Source organism: Nyctereutes procyonoides, unplaced genomic scaffold, assembly GCF_905146905.1.
Source record: "Nyctereutes procyonoides isolate TBG_1078 unplaced genomic scaffold, NYPRO_anot_genome, whole genome shotgun sequence".
In the NCBI taxonomy this organism is placed as follows: domain Eukaryota; kingdom Metazoa; phylum Chordata; class Mammalia; order Carnivora; family Canidae; genus Nyctereutes; species Nyctereutes procyonoides.
The window spans coordinates 20,493,683-20,521,586 of record NW_026575042.1 but is presented as its reverse complement, the minus strand read 5'-3'; the positions used below and the strand labels follow the sequence as shown (position 1 = coordinate 20,521,586).

Genomic DNA, 27,904 nt, shown 5'->3' with positions numbered 1-27,904 from the left:
CTGTGGTTTATTCTTTTTTTAAGATTTTTTTATTTATTCATGAGAGACACACAGAGAGAGAGAGAGGCAGAGCATAGGCAGAGGTAGAAGCAGGCTCTGTGCAGGGAGCCAGACGTGGAACTCAATCCTGGGTCTCCAGGATCACTCCCTGGGCTGAAGGCGGCTGTGGCTGTGGCTGTGGCTGTGGGCTGAGCCACCTGGGCTGCCCTTCGCTGTGGTTTATATATGAATACCTGTTGGGACAAAAGTTAACAAACAGCTAAGTAGATCCTTTAATCAGTATTACAAAACATTCAAGTGTGAAGCATTCTCTGTCCAAAAAATCCACAAGATTCTTTGCAAACTCATGCTTTATTTTTCATCCAACTATACTTTTAATGAAATATCTTCACTTAAAACAGAGAGTCAACAGTAAAACCAACCTAATAGAAAATGGGCAAAAGACATGGATGAGCATGAACATCCTAAGAAAGAGGGTATCCAGATAGTAAATAAGCACATGAAAAAGTATGGAATTAGGAAAATGCAAATTAAAACCACAATGCAATACCAACCACTACACCCAATCAGAATGGCTAAAATCATATTACACCAAATGCTGGCAAGGATGCAGAGAAACTGGATCACTCTGCTGGTGGGAATATAAAAGGGTTCAACTGCTCTGGAAAAAATTATAAAAAATTATAAAAATTATAAAACTAAGTATGAACTTATCATACAACCCAACAATTGCATTCTTGGACATCTACCTCAGAGAAGGGAAAACTTATGTTCACACAAACACACACATGTTCATGGCAGCTTTATTTGTGATAGCTAAAAACTAGAAATAATCCATTCGGTAGGTAAACGGTTAAACAAACTGGTACATCCATACCATGGAATACTACCCATCAATAAGAAGGAACAAACTATTGATACGTGCAACAATTTAGATGAATCTCAAGGGCAGTGTGCAAGTAAAAAGAGGTGATTTCAAAAATTACATCCTATATGATTCCATTTATGTAACATTCTTGAAATGACAGAATCACAGAGGCACAGAGTAGTGGTTTTCAAGAATTAAGGGAGGAAGATGGGAAGGTGACTGTGTCAGTTAAATAGTAGCATAAAGGATGTTGGTGAATGAACTATTATGTATCTTGGCTGTGGTTGTGGTAACAGATATACATGTGATAAAGTTGCATAGAAACACGTGTGTACATGAGTGCATATAAAACTGATGATAAGTGGAAAAGGTCAGCAGACTGTATCAGTGTGAGTTTCCTGTGATGATATATTACAGTTATGTAGGATGTTGCCACTGGGGGAAAGTGTTTGAGAAACATATGTGACCCGTCAGTATTATTCTTACAACATGGTGTGACTGTATAATAATCTCAAAATTAAAAGTAAAAAAGGAGGGAGGGGCATTGAGGCTAAGTAGGAGAGCATGAGGTTTTGGGTCAACAAAGCTGTGTTCAAATTCTGGCTCCTCCACTTGCCAACTGTGCAACCACATGCCAGTTCTTTAACCACTCTGTGACTTCATTTATTTTTTTCCTGCTGTGTTATTGAGATATAATTGGCATAAAGCATTGTATTTATTTTAGGTGTGCAACATAATGATTTGATATATGTATGTATGTATTGCAAAATGATTACCACATACATCCATCATCTCACAGAGTTACAGTTTCATTTTAAAAGTAGGTACAATACCTCTTTGAATTATTTTGAGGATTAACTGGCTCCTAGTAGCCAATCAGTATCTGATAGGTTTTTACAACACTGTATATAAAAGCCACTCATCATTTACATTGGATCATAAAAATATTTTGTCTTTCCATCTAGTAAGCACTTAAAGGAATAGACACACTGATTTCTCTGCAGAAATTTAATATTGTTAGGTATTCTCTGTTTCATTAAATTCTGCTCATGTCTCTATCTGCTTTTATAGGATTTACTGTTATTCTTTTCCTTTCCTTAAGCACTCAGTAGATGCCTTTTCTCCTTTCTAATTTGTGTATTTGAAACTGTAGATTTCTTTATGATAACTGTTTTAACCAAATTGCAAAGTTTGGTATTGGCAGTCCAAACATTTCACTGTCATTCAGTTATAAATGTAGCCAATTTTTTTCCTTTGATCCAAGAATTATTTGAAAAATGTGTTTTTCAGTTTCCCAAACATTTGATGGAGAATTTTTGTGGTCTTAATAATTCTTTGAAATATCTTAAGCTTCCTTTGTGGCTTAGTATGTGATCAGTTTAAATATATGTTTCTTATGTGAATGGAAAAGAATATATATTCTTTGTTAAATGTGGAATTTCATTTTCATTCAATCCCTTGATTTTGTTAATTTGGTTGTTCCTATTTTCAGTATCCTTACTACATTTTGGTCTGGATGACTTCCGTTACTACAGCAAGATGTCCCTCTGATTGTAGACATGTCATCTTCTCTATAATTTTGCTAAATTTCACTTTTTATATTTTTGGCTATCTTATTAGGTACAACAGTTTCAGAACTGTTACATTTTTCTGATGAGTTGTTCATTTTATCATAATGCAGCAATCTTCTTTATTCATTTTGCCTTAAACATATATTTGATCTGATAGTAATATAGCCACTTAAGCTCTTTTTTCAGTTGGTGTTTGCATAGTACATATGCCCACGACTTAGAATTCAGAGGAAACATTTTTCTCCTCACTTCAGAGCATAGGCTTTCTCCAGCACATGTCTTTGCTATCTTTCCCAGAAGGCATTTTCTTTTCAAGTCCATCTATTTACTGGGATCCCTGGGTAGCTCAGGGGTTTAGTGCCTGCCTTCAGCCCAGGGCCTGATCCTGGAGTCCCAGGATTGAGTCCCACATCAGACTCTCTGCATGGAGCCTGCTTCTTTCTCTGCCTGTGACTCTGCCTCTCTCTCTCTCTCTCTCTCTCTCTCTCTCTCCCCCCCCTCCTCCCCTTTGTCTCTCATGAATAAATAAAATCTTAAAAAAAAAAAAGTCCATCCATTTACTAAAAGACTAGCTGCTCAAGTGGCCTAATCTGTATAAAGCCTCTCAATTCCAATCTCTTGCCACATGTAGACCTAAGATTTCCCCTTTCTCCATGAAGGCGTCAAATCCCAAGCCTCCATTTTATCAAGACTAGCTATTATTCTTCACTCCATCCCTCTTCCATAGGTCCCACCCCTGGCAGCTACACTGTCAGCTCATGTGCTTAGTGCAATTCTTGGTTTTCAGTTCTGGCCTCTGGGAAATCTCTGTGCAAATTCAGCTATGCATTTTTTTAAATGTTACAGTTTCTTCAGCATTTTCAGGTATTTGGAGTGTGTATAGAAGAAATGTTAAAGTTATCTATAAGGTCTGGCACGTGGCTAGAAGAACAGGTTTTACTAGGAATACTAATCTAGCCTGAAAATGGTACTGTGTTGTTCAGTAATTGTAGAAGACTGGATCTGTCCTTTCTGAGTCTTGATTTTATGCAAACTAAATAAATTGAGTTTGAGTGGGTGCCCTGGTTAGGTGGCAACACCTACAAATATCTGCCATATATTTTTTGGTTCATAGCCATTTTGAACTTAGGATACCGGAAGACTGGTATTTAAAAAAAAAAAAAAACAAGATTTTTTTTTTGTATATTTTAACTTAAATGTTGAGAATACTTATAAACATGTTATTAATAAATAGTATTAATATCTTATTATTATTTACATAAAACTTCTATAAAATAGAATTTTACCAGAGTTATAAAACCGATTTAGACTTAACTTTTTAATTGAAGTTCTTTAAAAATGTTATAAACATATCTCAAAATTATACCTAAACAAAGTGCAGTGGTAATCTACCTATCATAGGGAAGAGGTAGACTATGTTAATATTATATTCAAAATATAGAATTTAAGGAGGAAAGGATTCATAAATTGTAACTAATATAAGTTTCTTTATAAACTTAAGGTATATTATTTACATACATGCCTAATTCATGTTTTTAAACTGTGACAGAGAATAGTATTTATGTCCTTTTTACAACATTCCAGTGCTGTTTTGAACTTTAAAATATACAAGTCCTTAAAACAATTGGACTCCCAACAAGTTTCCTTTGAAATTTTTATTTTTTGAATTTTTTTCTTTCAAATGTTTTTAGAAGTCACAGTTAGTTTTTCCGTTATGAGCATTCCTACAATTGCACTAAGAGAAAATTCAGTCCCCAGAACTTTAGTTAAGTGATAGGACTCTTCATCAAAAGCAAAAGGACATGATTTTGCTATTGGGGTTTAGTTCTCTGTGCCCAGAATGGTTCAAGTTCTAAAATAATGATTTTGTTTATTGATTTCTTCTTACGTGCCTGAGGAGAAATTTAAGTATATGGTTCAACCAGTGACCCTTGAAATATTTTGTCTAATAAAAAGTATATCTATTTATAACAACTTTACATTTTCTTCTAGGTTACCTTCCGAACAAGAATCTATCACTGTAATATTAACAGCCAGGGTGTCATCTGTCTGGATATCCTAAAGGACAACTGGAGTCCAGCCCTAACCATTTCTAAAGTTCTCCTCTCCATCTGCTCACTTCTTACAGATTGCAACCCTGGTAAGAGACTTTAAGTCCAATATTGAATTCTTGAATAAGTCTATTCAAGACTTAAATGTCAGACCTTAGTGAATTGTTTACTACCACCACCACCACCACCACCACTACTATTATAACTACTATTATTATTATTGATTTTAAATTGCCATAGCATGTAACCGCTTTCGTTTTATTTTTTTTTAAGTTTTTTTTTAATTTTTTTATTTATTTATGATAGTCACACAGAGAGAGAGAGAGAGGCAGAGACACAGCAGAGGGAGAAGCAGGCTCCATGCACCGGGAGCCTGACATGGGATTCGATCCCGGGTCTCCAGGATCGCGCCCTGGGCCAAAGGCAGGCGCTAAACCGCTGCGCCACCCAGGGATCCCCCGCTTTCGTTTTAAATTGGGTTTTCTCATTAGTCTTTTTTAAGGCCTATTATTTGCCAAGAAGGAAAGAGCATAGTGTGATAAAAATTAATGAAAAATCATTTTGGGTAGGGAAGTGCATTTAAAGAATGCATTATATTCTGCTGCCAAATAATAATAAAAATTCAAATTGAATAGCTTAATCTTTAATTAGATGCCTACAGAAGATGTTAATTGAGAAATGTGGGCTATTAAAATCTGATAACAACCAGCAGCACCACACAGACGTGACCTTGTTGGCATTTTAATAACCATGCGTCCTTTCAAGCTAATAGAACAAAAAAGCTGAATGGTTGTCAACTAGGAACTATAACTTTCTAGGAAAACTAAAGAGAGTTAGCCAAGCCTTTGTGGCTTGCTAGGGTGCTTTATGCTCAAAGTTCTTATTTTCTGTGTTATACTAAATGTGTGATTATGTGTCTTTGACCAGATTCTCTTAACCAGAAGACAAACCCACTGCCAGTTTTTTACATATTTGGGTTTATTTTGGAAATTACAAAAATCCAAAGGTAGCTACAGAGTTTTCATTGATTTTTTTTCAATGAGAAATTCTTCTTTGAGTATTTAATTAGTATTGAAGATGAAGTTCTGTCTTCCACCTTCAGGAATAAACTCACTAGAATGTGAAGTTTTTAGACAAGAGAGAAATGACAAAGGGGAATCAGGGTCTCTCTTAGGATCCTGGCTGGTCTATAAAACATAAAGAAATTATAATCTGTTTGATTTTTGTACGTTACTTATTGTTTAATAGAAATTTTTTAAAATAAGGACATATAGAAATATAAAAATACTTCTACCAAAAGGAAAATAAAATATAATTGTGTAAGATCACTATAAAATGTTTTTTAAATTATTTCATACCTTTACCCCCAAATAGTAGTGAATTTCAGTAATGCTGTACTAATCTAAAACTGAATGACAAATACTGTGTTCTTTCTATCTCGTTATTCCTATTTCAGTCCCATTTGTATGACTATGTATAACTTATTTGGAGGTAATGTCATTAAAAAACACTTTTTGTGTGATATAAGGCCCACACCAAGTGGTCCTTCTGGAAATAATGGAACATGGAACTGCATCTGCCTCCTCACTCCCAAAAGAGTACCTCTGGGGGTTGCTGAAATTTAGAGGGGAGTGGTATTTTAAGAGAAAATTTATTTTGGGAAGTCAATCACTTACTCAAGAAACTTTTGGCATGAGGTCATCATACTGTACACCTTAAACTTAGTGTTTTATGTGAAATATATCTCAATAAAACTAGAGGGAGAAAAGAAACTTTTGAGACAATACCATTTATAAGGCACTTTTGAGCACTAGATGAATATTCTCACTTCTTACACTTGGAATAAGGTATAATTTCATACTTAGAGAAGAAGCTCTGTGCTGAGAGCCATTCCTTATCCCAGTGATAGCTAGGCCTGCTTGGTCTCCCAGTCAGCTGAAATGGGCCTGTCACTCTGAATCAGCTCATATGAGGGAAGCTGTTCTCTGTACAGGTAATCCCTGCTTAATACATTCATCCCACCAAAGCCTTCTCTCAGCAATCAAAACAATTTCTATTTAGTAAATTAGAGTTTCCTTTGGCAGTGTCTCAGAAAACTACAGATACATTCTGCAAAACAACAAAAATAAAAATCATCCCTGGCTAAAGCAAAGTCACATACATGAAATAAATAGATTTTAAAAATATCCTATTAATGGTAAGAATAAGCCTAAAGGATAAAGAAAAAATAAAGAATAAGCCTAAATATTAAACCTAAAGTTTTATCAATTTGATGTAGCCCATCTGATAAAAGAATAGAATATTGTTTGTAAAATATATGGTAACAAACTAATGTTTATTCTTTAGGACGTATAAAAATGTTTTCTAATTGGCACATGATATATATCTATATGGCACATCACATCACACTTCTAGAGTCTTGAAAAAGAGTTATTTATCTTAAACAAGTCAGAATATCCATTCCTTTGTTTAATGGATTTACTTCACGTTCTTTTCTAGGTCACGTCCAATCTGCAGATTTTTTTCTCCCAGTTTTAACTTTAAACTTCAATCTAATCTATCTTCAAATTATCAAAAATATAAGTTTGATAGAATACAAGTAAATAAGATTATCCTATACTGAATCTATAAAGCTGTTTTAACACCAGAAATACTATCAGTTCCGAAGCAGGCTTTGCCTAAGGATATAAATTTAACCAATTTTAAAAATGTTTACTCACTCTTCTCCCTACATATAGTGATTTTTTATTCAATCTTCATACTTATAATTTATGTTTGTCTGTTTTAAGAATTTTGGTCTATTCAGAAATAAATATTAAATGTTTGAGGGTAGGGTTATACATCCTACTTCATGGTCTTTATAGTTGGCAGTTACAGATTTTAATACCAGCTCCACTGTTAATTAGTTCTGTGACTCATACTGGTCACTTAACTTTCCTCAGACTCAGTTTCTTATCAGAGATAACCATCAGCCCTACGTAAATCACAGCATTCCTATGAGGTGTATGTGCAAGACCTTTGTAGTAAACAGTCATGAACTGTTGTTGATGTCATTTCCCAGAGTATTTAGGACCCCAAATGGACATACATTCAATGGCTGATAAATACCTACTCAGATGAATTTAATTGAGAGAAGAGAGTATTGAATAATCTCTAAATACCACCACCTCAGCACTGACACTCTTGGATTTAAACCCTGGAAAAAAGCCTAACCTTGAATTAGTAGTCCCTATTGTATTATTTCCTAGGAAGGATTATCTCTCTGGTGACAAAATGTCCAACAGTTACCAGCTGGTTAATGGGTGCACAGGTGATTGTCATGCTGTTCCCAGTGCAGCAGTCTAGGTGGGTCTAACTGCTGACCTTTATAGGGCTGTTCACACTTCACAGTGATGTTTATTGAGCCTGCCAGAGCACTCTTATTTGTCAGACATCACCTGACTGCCAGAGTTTGGCTGTGTCACCCTGTTTGAGGAACAAAGTAGAGGATGATAAGCTCAAAAGGCTAGGACCAACTTTCCAGGCTTTTGGAGTTTCATCCTCCTTTTTTTTTTTTTTAAGATTTTATGTATTTATTCATGAGAGACACAGAGAGAGAGGAAGAGACACAGGCAGAGGGAGAAGCAGGTTCCATGCAGGGAGCCCGATGTGGGACTCGATCCTGGGTCTCCAGGATCATTCCCTGAGTTGAAGCCCGCTGCTCAACCACTGAACCACCCAGGCGTCCCTCATCCTCCTTGGTGAACATGATTTAATCCATGAATTGCTAAAGTTTAGAGTACTAATCAGATTTCCATTTTTCATGGAATGTTATTTGTCAGTGCTCTCTTTTCAAGCATATACAAAATTTAAGCTCTGTTCTATTTGATTTTGTCTTTTGAAGTTTGTTTTTGCTGCTTTATGGTTATTTTTTAACTCTTATATGTTTATCATATTCTTTATTTGAAGTTTATTATTTAAAATATGCTTATCTTACGATTTTTAGACCTAAAAATAACAGGTATTTTGCCTCAGACAAAATGAACTATCCTGAGAACACTGACAATTATGAGATAAAACAAGCAGCTCAACAGTTTTTCTATACCAGATGCTTTATTTACAGAGTAATTTTCAGAATACTTCTAATCTTTTTTTTTCTGAAAAGTACCTAAATCTAGATGTCATCTGGCATTATTTTATTTATCTCAGTTCTACTTTTCTACCCTATTGCTGTTGCTATCAAAGTGTTATAAACTTATATCATTAAAAAATTATCCTCCAAATATATGGCTTTTATGAGATAATTAGAAATTTTAAAACTAACCATTTGATATTAAGGAGTTATTGCCAGAAATTTTTTGATATAATAAAATAATTTTCATTATTAATTTTTTACATGTCCTTATCTTTTAGAAAAATGGAACTATTGCAAATAGAGTTCTTTGATATTTAGAATTTGCTTCAAAATAATCCAGAAAGGTTGGAAGTAGATAGGGATGTGGAAGATAGGAAATTGACCATTATAATTGTTGAATGATGGGTGAGGGGTACATTGGGGAGTTTTATTATACTAGTCTACATTTGAATATGTTTGGAATTTTTCATAATAAGGACTTCTTTTTAACTGCCAAAGATGAGCAGCAGTGTAATCTGTAAAAGGTGTGTAATTTGACTCTTGTTTTTTTTTTTTAAAGATTTTGTTTATTCATGAGAGACAGAGAGAGAGAGGCAGAGACATAACATAGGCAGAGGGAGAAGCAGGCTCCTCGCAGGAAGCCTGATGCAGAACTCGATCTCGGGCACCGGGATCACGCCCTGAGCTGAAGGCCGACACTCAACCGCTAAGCCACCCAGGCATCCCGACTTGGTTCTTTTTTTCTGTGAGGGAGTCATTTGGGCTCTGACCCTCACCCTGTATATTTCATTCCCCTATCATCTGCCTTCAGACTAAAAGCTGCCTTGTGGTTCAGCCTGGGCCATCAAGGTCCTGCATTCATACAACCATGAAGTCTTTATTGGCCACCCTTCACAAACAGGCAGAACTACACAGGCCAGGTCAAATGAAAATGCTCTGAGCATACTCACGAACATCAACACTCCAAGATGGATGAGCTCTTCCTCCTGCTTCCCAGCACCTTCCAAATAAAAATCAAGTATTGGTTACTCCCATTCTTAGATTTATGCATATCTTTATTAGAACAACAAATAGGACCAAGAATCGCAGCTAATTAACCCTCAGCCTTACACATTGATTAAGCTGAGGGTGAGCACAGCTGCAGTTTTATTGGTAAGAGCTTTATTCTTCTCAAATGGACTGAGCAAATGGAAAGAAGAATTTGCTCCCAGTGGCTCTTTTATAGTATTCTGGAAAAGGTTGGAGAATGGCTTCTTCCTCATTCTCCATCACAGCCATTTGTTTCAGATCACTTATGACCCATTTTTTAAACAGCTGATACAATCCTTATCCATAAATTGTCTCAGATACCTAACTTTGATTGTTATTAATTGCTTGTCTTTGACCTAGTTGTGATTGTATAATAAATTGTGTTACTGAACATGAAAACTTTATAATTGATAGTGACTGCTAGGGGGGATGGGGACCAGAAAGTAGAATTAATTATTTCAACATAGGCGTATTTGTGTAAATTATTTACACTAAGTCTGTGAGTTATTAGACTGATGAAAGGTACATAAATGGATTTTTTTAAGATTTTATTTATTCATGAGAGACAGAGAGAGAGGCAGAGACATAGGCAGAGGGAGAAGCAGGCTCCCTGTGGGAGCCCAATGCAGTACTTGAACCCAGGACCCTGGGATCACAGCCTGAGCCAAAGGCAGACACTCAACCACTGAGCCACCCAGGCATCCCAGTAAATGTATTTTTAAGAGGATCCTGCTGCCTACTAATAGTAGCGTGAACCTGGCTTCTACACATCCTACTCAGCTATACTTGAGAACTAGCAACGAACAGTTTCTTTAACTGAAATTTAGATAAAGCTGTGAAAACAATAAGTTTACCTGTTTATTATGGACTGTTGTTGATGTCAGGTCTTAGCAGGAATGCAAAATTCTTTTTTTTTTTAAGACATTAAATATGGGAGCATAGACATAAGGTTTCTCCTAATGCCTATGACATTTTTAAAAGTGAGAAAATTAGGAAGTAAAAATATATGGTACAACATATATCTAACTTCAAGCTGTTTTCTTTGTGAAGAATTGGCTTTCTTCTAAAATGTCAAAATGATAAATTCCAGAAGTCATTCTAATCAGTGCTTCCAAATGTGGATATAGATAGGCTATAATTCATAGTCATTTAACTTCTCTGACACCTTATGTAAAGGAAAGCTATACTTATATGTAGGTTGTCAATCTACCTCGTATTTTAAAAACCAGGAGAGTAAGTAAAGTCCAAAAAAATGTATAAAGGACTTTGGGTTCTAACTCAGTATTATCTGTAGAATTCTGGCACACTGCCCCCTCTTGCACCACAGGTCCCATCAGCTTCCTCAGATCTGTTTGGAAATATGGATTCATATGTTTTATGAATTAAAGAAGTTTCACAGAAGTGATTCTGTACCATTATACATTTGGTTTAAAAAAAGGGGTGGGGGCAGCCCGGGTGGCTCAGCGGTTTAGCGCCACCTTCAGCCCAGGGCATGATCCTGGAGACCTGGATCAAGCCCCACATCAGGCTCCCTGCATGGAGCCTGCTTCTCCCTCTGCCTGTGTCTCTGCCTCTCTCTCTCTATCTCTCTCTCTGTCTCTCGTGAATAAAAAAAATTAAAAAGTACCAGTGGCTCAGTCAGTTGAGCATCTGACACTTGAATTCAGCATTTAAGCTAAGGGCAAGATCTCAGGTTCATGGGATGAAGCCCACAATTAGGCTCCGAGGTCAGTGCAGAGTCTGCTTGTCCCTCTGCCCCCTCTGCCCCTTCCCCTGTTTGCTAATGGGCCCCTCTCTTTCTCTCTATCTGGAATGAATGAATGAATGAATGAAATTTTTAAGTATGGATTCTGGTTACTTATATATTTATAAAATGTGTTTCCCTACCATGTCATTCTGTAAAAGGAACTCTAGTTATTTTACAAGAGATACTACTATATAATAATGTAATACACTAAAAGATCCAGTTTTATGGACTTTATCAAAGTATCATGATGTTCTAGAAAACACAGAATGAGAAAAGAAAGCTAAAATTATCTGATCATGAGTTTAGAATTTAGATTGCCAGGTAGTGAAACAAGTAAAAAGAAGTTGAGTCAGAGTTGCCAGGAAAGGATTGGTAGCTTCAGTATAGAGAGGAGAGATGATTGCATGACAAAGCAGGTATCCTAATTAAACCCTTGATATTTCTGCTTTGTGTAGGTAAGTCGTTATTTAGTATAACAATCAGTTTGATATCTTTCCTGAACATCCAGTTTGCCTAGGTTAAAAAGAATATTAGCTGTTTATTATTTTTTTTATATATCATTGTCCAAAAATGCTGATCTACAAAAACTTTACTTTCTTAAGTACGTCTATCTCCTTGGTAATTTGATTCTTTTAAAGATGGTAAAAACTATACCTTACTTGCTGATATATGAGTCACATTCAAAATATGCCTGTAAAAGTTTTACCTTCACATCTCATTTAAAGAAAAGAGCCACTGGAGAAATTGCTCTGTTTTGGTAAAGAAGAAAACACAACCTTGTATTTATCATGCTTATGTTTATTTTTCTCACTGGTTTCCTTACCTCTGATCCAGGAAATAGCTCTGAACCAAGTAATAGCTATGTTACAGAAATTCTTAAAGCAGGAAGATGAATTCCTGGGAGAGTAATATATTTTCTGGTTTTGTTTTGTTTGTTTTTTACTCCTATATAGTTGTCCACTCATCCTTTGTAGGATTCTGATTGATGTGTACTGTAACAGCACTAAAATCTCATCAGTTTGGTATAATTAGGATGTCAACCAAATTAGTAATTTTTAAATGAATTGTAGGAGATTTTAAGTAAATGAAGACCTAATTATGTTTCAGCACATGTAGGAAATACTAGTAAAGTGTTTAAACTAGATGGCTTTAGACTCTACCAAAGATAGGGAAGAAGTGGGATTTTCACATCCATAAAATAGAGAAAATGGTTATAATGAACCTTAATGTATTCCTTACTCAGCTTCAAAACTTATCTTTATTTAAGGTTTGGGTGTTTTTATAGGTTATCAAGGACTTTTTTCAGACAGGCTAAATATTCTTAAATGATGTTGCTTCACACTATTAACTTTTATGACAACCCTTTTTAAAAGATATAATACAGTAAACTTCAGAATAGGTCACTGCATTAGAATTATGAAAGGTGCCATATGTGTCACTGTGGAAAGTAGCAAACTGGTAGTCAGTATTCTTTTTAGGAGAAATGAAGGTAAATTATTTAAACAACACATGCAAATAAGGTATATTTTAAATCATAACAATATACTGTTTTAATACGGAATTTGAGAGTTCTGAAACAAAATAATAAAAATCCTCTAATTGTCCAGAGATTTACTTGTGTGGACAAAAGATCTGGATGATTGAATAACATGTTGCCTTTTTAATTTGGATATTAAAGGTCATGTTTTGGGAGAAATATTATAATTGTGGAAATATGAAGAATTAATATAACCCTACTAATTGTCTGAGTCTGAGACCCTTAATTACCAAGCAGCTATCTTTATATTTCCTTACTTTCTAAAAGCCTTCCATTTTAGTATCTGGCTTGGGGCAAGGTGCTTCCAGTAACAACACTCACAATAATTCTTACTTAAAAAAGAAGATGCTTCTGACATGTCAGACTAATTACTAGTGTACACAACAGCAATAACTTCTTTCTTTTTTCCTACTCCATATAGTTGTCCTATAAGAGATCCTGAAGCTTATTGCTTCTTGTGGGTGTTGAATTTTTGGTCACGTTCTATTGGTGTGGAATTTGTGTAATAAGCAATATAGGAGTTCTTTAAGCTATAGGCATATTTCCACAACTCATGGTGTTCCTGGGAAAAAAATCATAAATCAAAATGTTTTAGATATATTTTAAAAACCTCCTGTTTAAGAATATCCTATGGAGAAACCTATTGCCAAATAAAGCACTTATAAGCTTGAATAATAAACGCCCCAATTTATCTTTTCTTGAAAATAGAAAGGTATTTTCCCCCTAATTCAGTGCTGCCATCCCTCTGAGAGCATTTCCCCAAATAAGTCATATTTTTTTGTAATATTCAAGTGCTGAGGGCAAGTTACAAAAACCTATCTAACTGTGCCTGTCAGCAGGTATGGGTAGTACCTTAAAGGGCAACTGCTTGCACCGGTGAGGTGCATAACCTTTTATACAGAGCATTGTGGCCACATGCATACTCCAGTGACTGACTTTCTGTCTAGACTGGCTCTAGTGATGGAAACATGTTCATACACAGTCTAATTCAAATACATAGGGGGAAGTTAGGACTAATGGAGACCTAGAGGAGATGTTTAGTTTATCTAGCTTTGAGTACCAGCATTAGATTTTTATAAGACGAGCTTTAGAAAAGATCGCTCAGCTAGTGCATGAATAGTAAATAACCCTGCTACACTGGGGAAAAAGGCACATAAGAGTGCCAGCCACTCTCTAGGAGGATTCATCTACCTGAGGAATGTCTACAGTTTTATATAGGCAAGGGGCTGATAGGGCTAGTGTAGCTTAACATTAGCCTTATTCAGAATGGTTCCATTCCTACAGAAAATGCATGCTTTCAGTAGATTCACATTCAGAATATTGTGGATAGCTTTGAGTTCATCACATCTGAGTTCAAAATAATCTGTCCAATTTGGTGAAAATTTTTAAGTGAAAGGTTACTTGTTGGGGGGGGGCGGTTTTCATTTGCTTGTTTAATTCTCTGGAAAGGTGATTTAAAGTTGCAGTTATCATACTAGACAAAGGAGCCATTGATTTAAGCTCCTTTGGGAGTTACATTTGGGGAACTGGCTATGTTGCGTATTCATAGTTTTCATGGTGGCACAAGGATATCTTAAAGGTTAAAAAAAAAAGGGTCTGGATGTACTCCTTGAATATGTCTCGGTATTGGGTTTTCTTTTTTTCAAAACGAAAGTATCATCAGTTTTTTCTCATAAAAATAATACATGCTTATTAAATTTCTCTTAAATCAACTATCCTTTAAGGATAAGTATTTAATTTTCATTTGAGGCTCTTTGCTCTACAAACTCGAATTTGATGGGACTCAGCAGAGTATATTTGTCAGTTAAGTTTGTCTCATTATAATCTTTGTGTAAATTTAGACACACTGACCTCAATGTTTAGCCCTGGCTTTGACCTGCTTCTATTTAGTGTTTCCCTATGCATATGGATTGCTCCTTAATTAATATAAATCTAGACATGGGGATGAGCCGTTGCTGCAAGTTTTCTGTTATGAAGTCTCTTGCTGTCCCTGCAACAATAACCTCTAATTTATTGGTTTGAAAGTTGATCTCATTATAAAGCTGCTGTATATATTAATTTATGATGAAAGTTCTCTTCAATTTACTTTTCAGAAAATGTCATTTTGGGGTTTTCCTTTTTAGAAATCACCAATGATCTCTTTTTTTGTTTAGAGAAGCACTAATAAGAAAATGGGTGGTGTAGATCAGTACTTACCAATTTCTGCCTTCTCCCAAAACTGCCCTCTTCCTCCACTAAAATCAATTAATGAGTGTCTCTTAGTTTAAAATACTGCAAATTGTATTAGAGGTGTTTTTATCCCATGAAGTATCTTCAGGTCTTTGGCATCTGATGCTGTCTAGGGGATTGGGCAGAACTGTTAAAGCTACATGTTTCTTCTGTTGTTGTCAATGGAAGACTCTGAAAGCACAAATAAATTGAAAAGTGAAGCAGACTTTTGGCATAAACAGACACCATCCTTTCCTCACATGGGAATGTGTCTTTCACTCAGATGTGTTTACCCAAGGAGTGATTCAAGACTTTCTTTTCCTTACTTGAGGTATTTCTGAAGAGTCAAAAACATTTTGCCCAGATTTTAATAGACTTTTTCTTTATTATTTCTTAAATGAAGATCGTTAGAAGATTAGAAAGATTACAGTGGTGAAAGGGGGCTTAAAAGATTAATTTTTCTCATTCTAGAATAAAAAGGTTTTTTTTTTTTTTAAGATAGGGAAAGAACTTTGCAAAAATTGTGTTTTTCAGGTCAAAAGTCTTTCATAGTCCCCTAAATAACCTCTCCCAGTGGGTTTTTTTTTTCCTTTCATTGTTTACAGTTTAGGACCAGTAGTAAGTTTGTCACTCCTTAAAATTAGTCCTCTTTCCTTCCAGAGTCACTTTCTTTTTTTTTACCGTAACATTCTATTATTATTTGGGTTTATTTACAGCCTCTATCAGGAGAGACGTAATTGTGTCAAACTGCTAAGCAGTTTAGTTCCAATGACAAGATTTATTTTTCCTGTGCTTGTTGTCCAGCTGTTCTGTAGTCTCTTGCTCTCCACACAAACAGAAAGGTTTCAGGTGTTACTCCCAGGTAGGCATTTGCCACAGGTGTCTTTTCTATCACTTAAAATATGTAAAAAGTGATGAGATTATTAAATAGCTGATATGTTTCTTGTAATTCTCTTAGATCCTCACTATATGCCACTTTTGAAACTAAATGCTATTTCTTTGTTGGTTAATTTATTTTGCAATTTAGACTTCTGTCTTCATTTAGTCCATATCTATAATGTGGTGGTTTGTTAATACAATAGGTTTGTTATTGGTAAATCAAAGTATTTTAATATTTATTAGTAACACCTGTGCCTGGTTTATAAATGACATAGCATGGACTTTATGTAAGTTTTAAAAGTGAATATATTCTTAAAAATTGGTAACAGCATAAAACACTATAGAGGATGTCGACTGCCTGTTGTGTACTCAGAAGGTCCCTCAGTCTAAAGGCCCTGGTGCTCTGATCTCCTTTCTGTCTTGGTACAGTTCCCCACGTGGCTGTCACATTCCCTTTTTCAGGTGACCTTTCATGGAGTACCACCTTCTGAGACCACTGACACCACCCATGCAGCACTGAGGAGCTCCTTCTGTGATCACACTGACTTTTAAAGAATCTTTATGTACAGAGAAATGGTTAATGAAACTATTCTGTATTTTGTTAGTAGTTGTCAAATGTCTTCAGGGACCAGGTGTGGAGACTGGAAGGAATAGTGCTACTCTTCAGGTGAAGCATTAGATTTTTTTCCTTCTGACTGCATATAGAAATAGCCAAAGTAGTGTGAACCACTGGTATCTTGCTTACTTTCTCACATCAGCTTGTTCATTACTGCCTTCTACAGACTGCCTCTTTCACAAATTCCAATAGAAGAAGCAATTAATAGAAAGAGTGAACCACAAGAGGTCATATAGGAAGTAATACAATCCCATATCATTTTTTGAAAGAGATAGATACTAGAATTTCTTTTATATAACTGTTTCCCGGCCTTTGTGACCCTGCAATGCTTTCTTACTCATCTTTGGCCTATCCACATTAGCCCAGGGATTCTTTTGTGCTTTACTTCCTGTGGTTTGTAATATAAGAATAACTGATCAACTGTATGTGTTTTTCAGAGTACATACGTACAAACTCCAGCTTCACCCCAGGCTCTTATTTGACTCCTCCCTCAAGTCTGCAGGGTATCCTTATCCTCCATAAGAGTCACTGAGCTGGAGCTAATGGCAAAGTGAAATGGACCAGCACATATTTATGTTCTTAGGCCAGAGCTTTGTGGTATATCTATCCTTGGTTAGTCTTTCTCCTTTCTTCCTCTTCCTATTAGCCAGTCTCTTCTCTTTTATCAGTATTTCCAGCCTCTTTGTTTTTCTGCTGCTGCTTCTCTTTATCTTTCCTTTTATTATCCTAATTAGTCACCTGCTACTTTCCCTCTTCTTTTAACCTTTCTTTCACCCAGAGAAATGTTTAAAAAAAAAAAAAAGAAAGAAAGAAAAGGATATCCAGACTATTTTTTATTTGTGTTTATTTTAAAAGAGCTTTATTTAGTGTTATCTTTATAGCCATATGACTTAGCTTGTAGTGTCTGTTGGCCTAGTATAACCTTGGAATATTCCATTTCACTTCACGTGCCAGACAATGGCTCTTGTCCATCTGGTGTGCCAGGGCAGGAATGGCCCATCAGCTCTCAAAAGGGATATGGTGTCAACTCTGAAAATGTGGCTGAACACTGTGAGTAATGTTGGAGTTGTTGCCATTCTGAGCCAACACATATCTTCCTAATGCCATGGCTTCTTTCTCCAGTTAAACAGTTGCTTTTCTATTTTTTAAAAAACAATTGCTTTTTAAAATGTAGTTTGAAAACTATTAAAGTCCTGTGCTCTGTAAGTAGCATAGTCAAAGCAGTATCACTTGCTTAGGACAATAATTTCATTTTGATGTTCTGAACTTCTTTGTCCTTTTGTTTAAATAACAAGGCTTTAATGAAAATCCTGGGTTAGTCTATAGTGTAAGATGGTTTATGTTATATAGCTCTAAGCTGTTGCCCCTCATAGCATATATGCCTGACTTCTCTAATAGACATACCTTCACATGCATGCATCTTTTCAGCAAACCTTATTATGTCCCTTGTTAGATTGACCAGTATCAGATACATCATGAACACAATGAAGTTTGTACCTTGCCATGTTAAAAAAGATGAAGTCAAAGGAGCTAAATTTTAGTGAGTTTTGAAGATGTCAAGAAAACTAGAGTGTTACTGCCTAGATCTCTCACTCACTAGATAAATTGTGCCCTCGTTTGCAAACTGAAGACCATATTTCTGACCCTGACTATCTTGCAGCATTATTATAAAAATAAAGTGCTGTGTATAGACCTCTGTAAACACTTTGAAGGCTCGGAGTATCCTTGTATGGAATGTGTTGAACTGAAGGCCTGTATTAGCTCTGCAAGGTGCAATAAACCTGGCCTTTGAGATATCTAAAAAAGCCATTTTGTTTCTTCCACAAAACCTTTAAGTGGATTATTGTTTTGTGAGTTTGGAATTTCATATGTGATTGAATTCACCTTCTTGAAGGAAAACTAATAGGAAAAATGAATTGTAATTCAAAATTGACTTCATGATTTCAATTTGTTTTAGTTTCCTATCCTTAAAAATCTAAAAAATTTACAACTTTAATGTTATCTTCTGTCATCTATAAAATGAAGCCTGCTTCTTTATTCACAGCACACACGGTGCACAAACTTATGCCCATCTGTATGCAACCCCATCTAGCCAAAGACCTTCCCAAGAAACTTTGCCTTATTTCAAGTCAGCCAAGCCTTTTTAAACCTTTAAACCCACTCCTCTTGTTCCTTTGCTCTTACCGTGTATATAATATGTCTTAGATCCAAAGACAGTTTGAAATTTGTCAGGATATTGTATCAGATGACAGACTTCTGAAGTTCAGAGACTATGTGTAGCTTAGGTAGAAGCAAAACCTAGCTATTTTTAGCCAGGTTTAAGGAAATTTAATTACTGAACTAGATATACTTTATTATCTGGATTGTTTGTAATGTTTTTGAAATACGGCAGAGTGGACTTCTGCTTCTGGCCATGAAGAAATAACAGGATTAGGTTTATACTCTTACCTTAACCAACTAGAAAACCAGACACTGAATAACAGGCAGCCCAAGACCAAGATCCCTGAGAGAAGAGAAACAAATGAAATGAGTCTCACACTTGCCCCAGCTAACTGCCTAGAGGTAGTTTCCAGGCTGCAGTACAGGAAGGAATAAACCAAAGAGAGCGCCCAATGGTCTCACTGGGTAGAGGAGATAGAGATAGGGATGACTTAGGTGACTTGTATTTGTGGGACAGAGCCCAGAGAAGAGGGACTGTAAAGAGAGAAACTGAAAAGGGATCCCCTCAAGTCTTTGGCTAAGTTTAGATTTCTGCATATGTCAGAAGAAGCCACTTGGGGCCAGGGAAAGAATCTGCACAAAGCAGTAGGCTGAATAATTCCTAGAGCTCACACAAGGCTCTCTGTGAGTGGAAAGACTTCACAATAAGCAGGAATTTAAGTACTCCTCAGAAAATACTGCCTTAGTAGTAGGGGTGTATTAGCTCTACCCTAAAGGCTACTCCCAACCTACACTAACAAATTTAAAAGCAAGCTTGAAGTGATCAAACTTTGCCTAAATAAAAACATGCTAGAACAGAGTACAACATTCTTTTTTTTAACATTTTTTTTAATTTTTATTTATTTATGATAGTCAGAGAAAGAGAGAGAGAGAGAGAGAGGCAGAGACATAGGCAGAAGGAGAAGCAGGCTCCATGCACCGGGAGCCCGATGTGGGATTCCATCCTGGGTCTCCAGGATCGCGCCCTGGGCCAAAGGCAGGCACTAAACTGCTGCGCCACCCAGGGATCCCCAGAGTACAACATTCTTTAAGGGAAAACAACAAATTCCAAAACCCAGCAATGTAAAATTCAGTGTTGTACATCCAATAAAATATTATTGGGCATTTTAAAAGCAGGAAAATAGAATCCATACCAGGAGAAAAATTAACCCATGGTACCAGATGCAGAAATGACAGAGATGATGGAATTAGTAGGCAAGAATGCTAAAACAGTTATTATAAATAAATTCCATATGCTTAAGATAGAGTATGTGATGCCTGGGTGGCTCAACGGTTGAGCATCTGCCTTCAGCTCAGGGGATGATCCTAGTCCCACATTGGGCTCCCTGTGAAGAGCCTGCTTCTCCCTCTGCCTATGTCTCTGCCTCTCTCTGACTCTCATGAATAAATAAATAAAATCTTTTTTTAAAAAAAGAAAAAAAAGGTAGAGGAAAACACAGACCTGATGAGGAGAAAAATATGAAGATGGAAATGAAACTTCTAGAGATAAAAAATACATTATCTGATGTTAAAATTCCATTGGATGGGATTAACAGCAGATTGCATACAGTGGAAGAAAGTTGAACAATGAGAGTAAACATAGTGATAGAAATTATCCATAATAAAGCAAGAGAAATAAAAGCCTTAAAAATAAAATGAACAGAGCCTCAGTGAGCTGTGAGATGACATCAGGCTATTTAACATACTTGTAATTGGAGTCCCAGAAAAGGAAGTCAGGAAAGAAAAAAATGTTTTAAAAAATAAAGGGAGGAACCTCCAGTAACAGAACTACAATATTTGCCTTCCCTCCTAAAACAACCAAAAGACAGAGACAAAATATATAAAACAATAGTTTTCAAGACATGAGGCTCAGGCAGTAAAGGTCAGTGATCCCTGATACATGGGGAAACCATGTGAGCTCTAGGCTACTGAGAGTTTTAGTCTGTAGTGCTAGAAAGGGAACTCAAGAACCAGCAGACTAAGTTGAGCAAACAGAACTGAGTCCAAGAAAATTGAGGTAGTGAGAGTTCATAAGGCATACTACAAAGAGGAAAGAACCACATGCACAGAGGGAACCTCAAATATCTGCAGAAAGCACCCCTTGAGTATTTTTCAGAGTGGGGATCACATGCATACAAGGACATTACCCAAGTTTAGGGAAAGAACTTGTTTGTTCCCCTCTTTGCCACGTTGGTGATGGATGGATTCCCACCCTAGGGCTATGGGGAGTGGCCAAACACACAACATCCAATACTGGACAGATGAGATTTACAGCAGTTTTTTAGTCACTTACATTCTTAGCCTTGTGGATCAAGATATCTTGCAGGGCCTTATGGGGAGTGCACGCTGGAACAGAGGGAGCAACCAAGGGCTGTGGGAGGCAGGCTTTGTAGTCTCAAGAGTGCAAGCACTCCCTGGTTCCTGGTCCCTGATGTGATTGGCTTGTTTGAATAATCCCACAGCCTGGCAGGAAATTGAATTCCACTACTCAGTGATAAGCAGGAACTGTTTCTGGTGCCCATTGATAAAGAGGGTTATTCAGCTCTGGGCTCTTATCCTGAAAGCAGAGCCAGGAAGAGAGTGTGTTGTTAGGCCATTTGAGGCCTTCCTGATTTTCCTGAGATGCTGAGGCAACACATAATGCTGAACCTTAATTTTAGGTCTTTTTTTTTTTTTTTAATGAGAGAGAGAGAGAGGCAGGCTCCATGCAGGGAGCCCGATGTGGGACTCCATCCCAGATCTCCAGGATCAGGCCCTGGGCTGAAGGCAGTGCCTAAACTGCTGAGCCACCCAGGCTGCCCAATTTTAGGTCTTATACTACAAGAATTATCCTTAAAGGATTAAAGGAAATAGTGCTTTTTCCCACCAGCCAGACTAGAAAAATTCATAATTCATGGAACATGTGGATATACAGGAAGGAATTGCCTTAAATTGTGGAAAATAATTAGTCCTAGACAATGTAAGCACTGCTTCAGTCCACCTACTGGTCATAAAAGCAAAACCAGACAGGATCAAAGTGTCTCCAAGAACATAGCTCAAGAGTATCTATAATAATACTGGCTTAGTCAGTTAAGCGTCCAACCCTTGATTTCACATCAGGTCATGATCTCAGGGTCATGAGATTGAGCCCTATGTCTGGCTTCATGGTGGGCATGGAATCCAAGAGTCAGTCTCTCTCAAAAAAAAAAAAGAATACAAAAATAAAAAAAATTAAATAAATAATAATTAATTTGAAAAGAGGAATATAAAAATCTGTAGCATCCCACAGCATAAAATCCACAATGTCTGACATTTAAGGATTATCGCCATGCAAAGAAGCAGGAAAAGATGAACATGATGAGTATAAATAACCACTTACTGGAAACTGACCCAGCACTGACACAAATGTTAGAATTAGACTAAATAATGGTTGATAATTTTCTGAATTTGATGAGAACTTTAAACACACATATCAAAGAAGCTTGATCAATCTCAAGCAGAAGAAGCATGAAGAAAACCACACCCAGGCACATTATATCAAATTGCTGAAGAATGATAAAGTGAAATTCTTAAAAGCAGTCCCCTCTAAGAAATGGTCGTTTTATTAAAAGAAGCAAAGATAGTAATGACATCGTCTATTGAGAAACTGTGCAAACCAGAACATGGTCAAACTACACCTTTAAAGTAAAAAAGGAAAGACTATCAACCTAGAATTTTATACCCAGTGAAATATTTTTCAAAAAACATATTTCCAATAAAACATATCAAAGTTTATGCAGATTCTAAAGTAAAATTTGGCAGTGGAAAAGGCCTGTATACGATAAAAGATTTTAAAAAAAAAAAGATAAAAGATAAAAACCAAGATAAAAAACAAAAACATAAAGAAAAAAGATCAACAGATTTGATTATGTAAAATTTCTTTAATTCCATATGGCAAAAATACCATAAGCTGTTCACAGCCATCTTGCTACATATATAATGGACAGAGAGTTAACATGCCTAATAGAGGAAGAGCTATAGATCAACAGGTGAAAAACCAGCAACCCGGTAAAAGATTGGGAAAATGATCTAAGCAAACAAACAGCAAAATACAACCAAGAAACATTGGAAAAGATCCTCAAACTCTAATAAATACCAACTAAAATAAGGTTTCTCTTTTTTTTAATCACTGAATTGACAAAAATGTAAAGATTAATAACATTCTACATAGGGAGGGTGCTGGGAAAGGCACATTTATACACTGATTTTAGGAATATAAATTGGGAGGCACCTGGGTTGCTTAGTGATTGAGCATCTGCCTTTGGCTCAGGCTGTGATCCGGGGTCCTGGGATTGAGTCCTGCATCAGGCTCCTCACAGGGAGTCTATCTCTCCCTCTGCCCATGTCTGTGCCTCTCTTTCTCTGTGTATCTTGTGAATGAATGAATGAATGAATGAATGAATGAATAAATAAATAAATAAATATTTAATTTTCTAAAAAAGAATATAAATTAGTACTACCTTTTTTTGAGGATAATTTGGAGGCACCTGTCAAAATGTAAAATGCACATATTTCTGACCAACGGTCTCACTTCTGGAATCCATCCTGTAAAAATACAAGTGCTCATGAGTATATGTACAAGGAATACTCCACAACATTATTTATTATAGCAAAAAATTAGGGAAGTTCTTACTGTCCATCATTCGGGAATGGTTAGATAGATGTTCTGCAGCCCTGAAAAAGAAAAGAAGGCAAATCCACAATAGTATGTAGTTTGATGTATTAAAAAAATTAAGCTGACCATTTACACATAAACACCCTCACACACACGTTTGACTATAAAATGCATAGAATTTAAAATTTTTATATAATTAAAAATTGTTTTAAATAAGTATTAGAAAATTAAAATGAGAAGGCCTAAAGTTAAATTTTAGCTGATGAAAGAGCAATCTTTTAAGTTAGCTTCTGAAGCATTATTAGTTTTTAATTAGTATTTTCAAATTTATCCAGGTCTTACCTTCATGTAAAGTAAATGCTTAAGAATTGATGAGTATGTCTTTTGATTTGATTAATAAGAACCAAATACCATATGTTAAATCAGGCAGAAACTTATGTTGTGGTAGAAAGATGCAAATAACTATTCTATTTAAACTTACAGTAAAGTTGTTGTTCCCAGACTGTACTTTGTGAATGTTCTCTGTACTTCTTTATAGTTTCCAAGCATCAGCCTGTTTCCATCCACTCAAGTCCCTGATGATTCATTCCTAAAATGATGAAGTTTCCCCCCTGTGTCTTGAGGAATAATTTTTTATGCATAATTAGTTATGTGTGTATTTACTGCTTACTTGTACTATGTTAATTTACAGAGCCTTAGAAACTCATTAGGAAATAAAAATAACATTTCAGAATTAAAGGAGAATTAATTTCTACTTTTTTCAAGGGGTTTTAGTAAAGAAGTGTTGCTTCACCTCCTCTTTGATGTCAGCAAAGTGATTTCTAGAGGTAGTACCCTCTTGAGAACAGGGGAGCATAGGAAAAAGCATCATCTTTCATCTACTAGGCATCAGGGAAAAATGTAACCTTCTTGTTTCTTCTGTGATCTTCCTAATAGAAATTAGGATGCTTTTTGAGAAATTTTAATTTTTACTTTTAAAATGTGTATTGTATGTTTATTTTAGTGTATCGTTTCATTGACATACATTGCCTTTGTAGTAATGATCAACTGAAAGATAGGATGGAAAAATTTTTTTAACACCAAGAAGGAAATTTTCAAATGGCTGTGACGTTTTCTTCTTCAATGTTCTCTAGTCTAAGGTTCTTTAAATAGTTATAGAGGCAGTAGGTGTAAGGAATTTAAGTAGTCAAATAAATGATAACATTATCCCCCCTGCTGCCATCCCACCCCCCTCAGACAATCTATTTACAGTGTAGATTTTCTTTTTTTTTTTTATTTTTATTTATTTATGATAGTCACAGAGAGAGAGAGAGGCAGAGACACAGGCAGAGGGAGAAGCAGGCTCCATGCACCGGGAGCCCGACGTGGGACTCCATCCCGGGTCTCCAGGATCGCGCCCTGGGCCAAAGGCAGGCGCCAAACCGCTGCGCCACCCAGGGATCCCTACAGTGTAGATTTTCTATTTGACATGGCCCAGGAGATAAAAATTAGGTCTGACTTCATGTCTTAATTATGAACCCACATGACCACAGGTTCTCACCAGCCACCATTTAATGACTTGGCTGCCCATGAAAACAAATGTTTTTTATGATGAGGAAAAAACTTACACCAAGATCTAAGCACATCTCAGTTACAGTATCAAAGCAAGGAGATTGCATGTGGAGCATTGCCTAAACCGAAGCAGATCCTTAGGCATCACACAGACGGCCCCTGGTCACTGTCAGGGTCATCACTGGGCTTGAGGGGGAAGGAAAATATCCTATAGGTTGTCCCTTAGGAAGCCCTAAAATATTGCTCTTCAAGAATCACCATCCAGGGGCACCTGAGTGGCTCAGTGGGTTAAGCATCTACCTTCGGCTCAGGTCATGATCCCAGAGCCCCGTGGTCAGGCTCTGCTCTCCAGGGAATCTGTTTCTCCCTCTCCCTTTGCCTCTGTCCCTGCTGTGCTCTCTCACCAGCACTCTCATGAATAAATAAAATGTTTTTAAAAAAAAATCACTATCCAACAAGTATGCATGCACTTAATGCCACTGAATTGTACCCTAGAAAATGTTTAAAATGGTAAATCGTATGTTATGTATATTTTACCACAATAAAACAAATTGAAAGAATCACCATCCACTTTGTAGAAGCAGCTGGGATACCAAACAACTAAACCTAAAGACTGAATAAGTTTGACCCAGGATGGGAAAGACAGGAATGTTGAGCTTGAGCAAGCCCTCTCTGCCTGCTGATGCAGCTGAAATGAAATGAATGCAGCAGCATTAACACCCAGACAGCAGTGAGGGTAAGAAATAGCTAGTAACTTCTCTTTTTCTTCTGCCAGGGTTGGCAGTGATAATGATAATGAATACGGTGATAACAGCAACAGCTTGCTAATTTTGAGCCTACCGAGTTCTAGGCACTGTATTCAGTGCTTCTCATTAGTTTTTTCATTTAATCCTCTCAGCCACCTTATGAGGTGGACACTGATGTTATCTGCTTTTTGCAGGTGAGAAAATGGACTCAGTACTGTTAATTCAAGGGGTAGAAGCATGGAGTGGGGCATGGGGTACAGTAACTCCACTCTTTCTCAGTCATCAGACTCCCTTACCAGGAGTCTCCCTAAATAGCCAAACACATTAGACTCAAGAAGTGAACACAAGACATTCCACTGCCCTTCCATCTGCCCCAAACAAAGGTGCCTTATCTCACTGAACCCCCCCCCGCCCCCATTCAGAGGACTCTAGCAATCTGTACAAAAGAGATCATGAAGAGAAAGAGGAAAACTCTGTGTGAGCAAGATTCTAGAAGCTGGTTTAAGACAAATCACCCTCAAATATGGCATTGTTCTTAACTGATTTATTCATCACCAAAGTCTATTATAACACACAGGCACATTTTATAATGTACACATTATTCAAAATCTCCTCCAAGAACACAGTTTTAATTGTGGGCTCAGGATTGCCTGGCCTAGGGATCCCTCGGTGGCGCAGCGGTTTGGCGCCTGCCTTTGGCCCAGGGCGCGATCCTGGAGACCCGGGATCGAATCCCACGTCGGGCTCCCAGTGCATGGAGCCTGCTTCTCCCTCTGCCTGTGTCTCTGCCTCTCTCTCTCTCTCTCTCTCTGTGACTATCATAACTAAATTAAAAAATTAAAAAAAAAAAAAAGGATTGCCTGGCCTAGGGTAAGGTAGAAGAAACTACCTTTGTAGTTCTTTTTGTTTGTTTGTTTGTTTGTTTTTGTTTATGATAGTTACAGAGAGAGAGAGAGAGGCAGAGACATAGGCAGAGGGAGAAGCAGGCTCCATGCACTGGGAGCCCGACGTGGGATTCGATCCTGGGTCTCCAGGATCGCGCCCTGGGCCAAAGGCAGGCGCCAAACCGCTGTGCCACCCAGGGATCCCTACCTTTGTAGTTCTAAAGGACTTCAGAACCTTTATACAGACAGGAGTGATGTGTAAGTGCTCCCTGCATATATTCTGTGTAGCATCTGTTTTCTTCTGTGTTTAGTAGTACATCTGCCAATATTGACATCTGGTGATTATAAGGTTCCAATATCTTTTCCAAGGTACCTCTAGCTACAGGATATCTTGCTTGGCATTGTAACAGCATTCTGCAAGTCTCTCTTATTTTTTTTTAAGATTTTATTTATTTATTCATGAGAGAGAGAGAGAGAGGCAGAGACACAGGCAGAGGGAGAAGCAGGCTCCATGCAGGGAGCCCGATGTGGGACTCGATCCCAAGACTCCAGGATCACACCCTGGGCCGAAGGCAGGTGCCAAACTGCTGAGCCACACAGGGATTCCGCAAGTCTCTCTTAAATGAATGTCCAGGGGTTAGCAGTCTTCAAATTGTTATTCATCTACCCCAGTGTTTTCACAGTATTCTATTTACATACTTGCTTTCACACAAATTATTCTCACAAATTTCTGAAAGTAATTTTCCTATTCACTCTAAAGTAGTCATTTAAAATTGGCCTATTAATAAATAGGCATTGCAATTATTATTAATTACTATAATTTTAGAGAATCCTCAGGCACTCAATTCAACACATTTATTTTTAGCGCCAAAACTTGGAAGGAACTATACTAGGCACTACAGGAGATTCTACGAGGGCTATGATCACTACTACTATGGGAAATATTCTTCTAGCTATTACATTCTAGTGGAGGGTGGGTTCGGAATAAGGGAAGTACATAAATAGCATATTGTCTCATTGGAGAGGGTGTGGTTAGCAAGGAGGAGGGCAACTGAGAGAGGATTATAGGATCATAGGAGTATGGAACAAAAAAAATACGTAGATGAGAACGTAAGAAGGATAGCTGACCAGAGAGGACTTGCATGTCAGAAAAGGAGGATGGAGATATGAAACATGAATTCCTACAATTGGCCCATAGGTCAGGAAAAGCAGTCTCTGGAGGTGTGCTATTCACTGAACTGTGTCCTTTCAAAATTCATGTTAAAGCCCTA

The 27,904-nt window shown here is 36.9% G+C and overlaps 1 protein-coding gene and 1 long non-coding RNA gene across 3 annotated transcripts in view; one reads left to right on the top strand and one right to left on the bottom strand.

The window, feature by feature from the left end:
• Positions 1–27,904, top strand: part of UBE2E2 (ubiquitin conjugating enzyme E2 E2) — a 372,516-nt gene that overhangs the window by 318,725 nt on the left and 25,887 nt on the right. For both annotated transcript variants that reach the window (XM_055321142.1, XM_055321141.1), the window contains exon 5: positions 4,432–4,579. In XM_055321142.1, coding sequence (XP_055177117.1) covers positions 4,432–4,579 — 148 coding nt within the window. The remainder of the gene's footprint in view (positions 1–4,431; positions 4,580–27,904) is intronic.
• Positions 94–15,311, bottom strand: LOC129507022 (uncharacterized). The gene is made up of 3 exons (XR_008663913.1): positions 15,114–15,311; positions 9,555–9,604; positions 94–233 (listed from the first exon to the last, which is right to left on the bottom strand). It is a non-coding gene; the product is annotated as an uncharacterized LOC129507022 (long non-coding RNA).